The sequence below is a fragment of the Halyomorpha halys genome, unplaced genomic scaffold (genome assembly GCF_000696795.3).
Source record: "Halyomorpha halys isolate HHAL.00 unplaced genomic scaffold, Hhal_1.1 Scaffold21.1, whole genome shotgun sequence".
Classification (NCBI taxonomy): domain Eukaryota; kingdom Metazoa; phylum Arthropoda; class Insecta; order Hemiptera; family Pentatomidae; genus Halyomorpha; species Halyomorpha halys.
The window spans coordinates 205326-209140 of NW_027112014.1; the positions used below are offsets into that span (position 1 = coordinate 205326).

At 31.7% G+C, this 3815-nt stretch overlaps 1 protein-coding gene across 3 annotated transcripts in view; it reads right to left on the reverse strand.

Annotated features, from left to right (window-relative positions):
• LOC106681891 (leupaxin) overlaps positions 1-3815 on the reverse strand; it is a 208802-nt gene that overhangs the window by 115714 nt on the left and 89273 nt on the right. The window contains exon 1 of one of the 3 annotated variants that reach the window (XM_024362342.2): positions 585-720. The exons of the other annotated variants lie outside the window; for them this stretch is intronic. Within the exon in view, the coding sequence (XP_024218110.1) occupies positions 585-591 (7 nt within the window). The 5' untranslated portion in view covers positions 592-720. Of the gene's footprint in view, positions 1-584; positions 721-3815 lie in introns of those variants that run through there. 3 annotated transcript variants of the gene reach the window in all.

The following is a 3815-nucleotide window of genomic DNA, read 5'->3' on the forward strand; positions in this document are numbered from 1 at the left end:
CATCTCGACGATATAAGCTAACAATTTCTTAATATGTTAATGAATACATAAAAATTAAAATTATAAATATAAAAATGTTTAATTCTATAAATATATATTCCTTATACCTACAACGTTTCGGGCCTTTTTATTAGCAATTTTCAAACAAATTCTTTCTCTTTCGTTACATTATTTATTCGTAAATATAATAAAATTGATAGAAGGATTTATTACAATATTCTTTTTTATTTTTTGATGATTTTTTACTTGGTCATTTTTTTTTCTTTTATGTGAAAAATATATAAATTAGTTCATTTATAAAAACAAATATTTCATTTTTAAAATCATATAAAAAAAGATAATTTTTTTTCGTTCATATTTCTTTTTACTGAAATTTTTCGCAAAATAGTACTTAAAAGCAAAACTTTTAATGCATGTTCAGATCTATTAAGGAAAGAAGTAATGAGGACAAGGCCATCATAATTTATGCCTCAACCACGGCCGACTGGATAACAACAATGTACAAAGATACATTAATACACTGATGCACTTACTTATATATATACACAAATAAAAATATGTATACAAGATAGTTATTGACATACCGTTCATGACGATGGCGTATAAGACACTGGAGAGATCGGAACGCACTCCTACACTGGCGGCCCACGTCGCCTGGCCTTCCCATTCTTGGACTGGCAAACAGTCACAACCTCCTTTCCTCAACTTTACATATGGCCGCTGAATGGCATACCAACTTTATTAAAAATATTCCAGGAAACCTATTATAAAAAGCCAACTTATACACCTCAATAAATAATATATGCTATTTCCGCATTCAATAATCATGCGAGTAACTCCTGGGCGAATATTATTTTTGAAGGAATCGGAGGCCCCATTTTCCGGACTGTTCCAGAAGAACAGCTTATGCGTGGGCAGGGAATGACGTAATAGAAACCTGTGATGACAATTATACAATTCAGTCGACGTCATGAAATCCATTGTATACAATCAATTCATAAGTTGACAAATAATGACGTCACATTAAAAAGTCAGAATTTTATTACAGTTATCTCGTGGATAAGAGGTATTATTTAATTTCCAATATAGGAAATGGAGGATTTATTTTTTGTTTATATGATTCTTAAAGAGCTATTCGATTATTATACTTCAGTCTATTGAATTATAATATTAATATATTATATAATAATATATAATAATATATTATATAATAATGAGAGATTACCAATGTAGTTTTAGGTGAAATCGTTCAACTATTGCTAAATGTATATTTATAAATAGTTGACCGTATAATTTATAATATGAAGAAAACGGTTAGGATTGTGGTAAAAAAAAATCGTTTTCAACTATTTATTTTCCGACGTTTCGCCCCACTTTGTAGGGCTTCATCAGGGCTGTTGAAGGCGATAGGTTAAGCAGCCATCTATTTATTTATTTACAGCTATTTATTCAACTGTTAACCTATCGTCTTGAACAGCCTTGATGAACCCCTATAATGTGGGACGAAAAGTCGGAAAATTAATAATTGAAAACTATTTCGTTCGTTTTTTTTTTTTTTTTACCGTAACTCTGACCATTTTCTTCATATTGCTCAAATGGTTTCCAGTCTGTATTCATTATTCTCAGAAGTAGGAGGTTCGGTCTGGTTTAAACAAAGGCCATTCTCTATCGCCTATCTTATTTAATATAGCACCAGAATACGTTATTAAAAATGTGTTATATACCGAAAAGGGTTTAACTATAGGTGATAAAATAACTGTGATTGGGTATGCTGATGATTCGGTATTTAGAAGTGAGAAGAAGGAAACGATAAAACTAAACACAACTACGTCGATAAACTATAGGAAGTAACTGGATCTCGAAATAAGTATGAATAAAACAAAATATATGTTTAGCACTAAACACGGGAGCAATCTCGGTAATTTAGATAAGAAGTATATTTGTTATTTGGGTAACTAAAAAAACAAAACGAAATTGATGAGGAAATAAAAGCGAGGACAAAGGCCGAAAATCCTTGTTTTATTTTTTTTCAATTTCCGAATTACATACTTTTTTTTTAATAATTTATTTATTGTTATTTACAACTGTATACATATATAAACATCAAGTAAATTTGATGTAAGTGGTATAATGACATGATACAAACACATGGAGAATCTACCCATTGATAGAACTCCAGTAACATTTCTAGAGGAGAAGATCTCGAGGCCATCTTCTTTTCAGACGCCTAGGAGGATTATTAGGTAAGGAGAAGCCAGGTTAGAAACGAGTTGGTTTGGGTGGTTGGGAAGTTTATTATAGAAGGATTGGTATCTGATTCTGGCCAAATCGGCAACATATGCAACATTGAGGTCCTGATGGGTGATTTGATTTGCGACAAAGTAAGGAGCATTAAGGATTTTGGACTGTAAGGATTGGATTCTACAGGAATTAGATGGTTTAGTGGAGCCCCAAAGCTCAACTCCGTATGTCCGGATAGGCCTTATAATAGTGATGTAGATCAGTCTTTTGTAATAGATTGGCAATTTAGACAGTTTGTCTAGTAACTGTTGCAATAGTCGGAATCTACGAGCAGTTTCTTGTCTTTTTAGTCTTGTATGAGGATTCCATGTCAGTCGTTTGTCGAGATGTAGTCTGTCCAAAAACTTGAAAAGTTAGAATATGAGAACTACGATCCTTCGCATACTTTACGAATATGAAACGTGGCTTCTACACTAAGGGAAGAACAACACCTTAAGGTTTTTGAAAAGCACTGGACAGATGTAAGTAGAGAACGATTGGTGGGATCAGCATCGAACCTTCGAGTTCGCCAAGCCTTTATTATAATTATTAAATTATAAGAAATGTCCCATGATAAATAATGTAGTCATAACGATACCATACACATTGGGGTGGGTTCGATTCTTAGCTGGAACGGTTCAATACTATTCAAGGAACGGATTTAGAAGTCCTATCAATTAATTTCATGGCGCTATATTAATTCAAACGCTTAGACATTTGGGCAGATATGAAGTCAGGACTTGCCTGCAGTCTTATTTACAATATTTTATACAAATAATGTTATTTATATTTTTAATTTTTAATTAATTTACAATTATATATAATATCTCTGATTTCTTTGTATGCGCCCAGCATTTGTCATATCACGAGGAAAATGTGATATGTGCGCTTCTAGGAAAATTGAGTACACAAGATTTAAAAAGAAAAAAAGTGACAGATCTACATTTCTGTAATTTTTTTTTTTTTTATATCCATTGGAACTAATGAGTTATAATCAAATTCGTTAATAATAAGATAACGCAATAAGTATTCAAATTTTTTTTCACTGTTTTAGACTATGCACTGAATGTTTTGAAAAAAAAAATTATCTTTCAATAATTGTCATTGTCGATAAAATTTATAGTCGTAAAAAAAAAAATAGTATAAAATTATTAGCAGAAGAATAGTACGCCTTATAAGTCCTGTGAGTACTTTACCGTCTTCATTACTTGCTTTACTATTAATATAAAAATTACTTTAGGTTGGAGAAAGATAGCCCGGGTGGCGGCCAATAAAGGTATCAAAACAGTAAAAGAAAACTATTTATTTATAACCAAGGTTTCGGCCCACTTTGCAGGGCTTGATCAGGGCAGATTAGAATGAAGTTCTGCTACAAAAGTTGCTTAACAATAAATAGTTTTCTTTTGCTATTTTGATACATTTATTGACCGCCACCTGAACTATCTCTCTCCAACCTTCTTCATAAAGTCAACTATCTTCTTCCAAAATAAAATTACTTTATATATATGAGGAGAAGATGGGGTGCGGTCAATGAA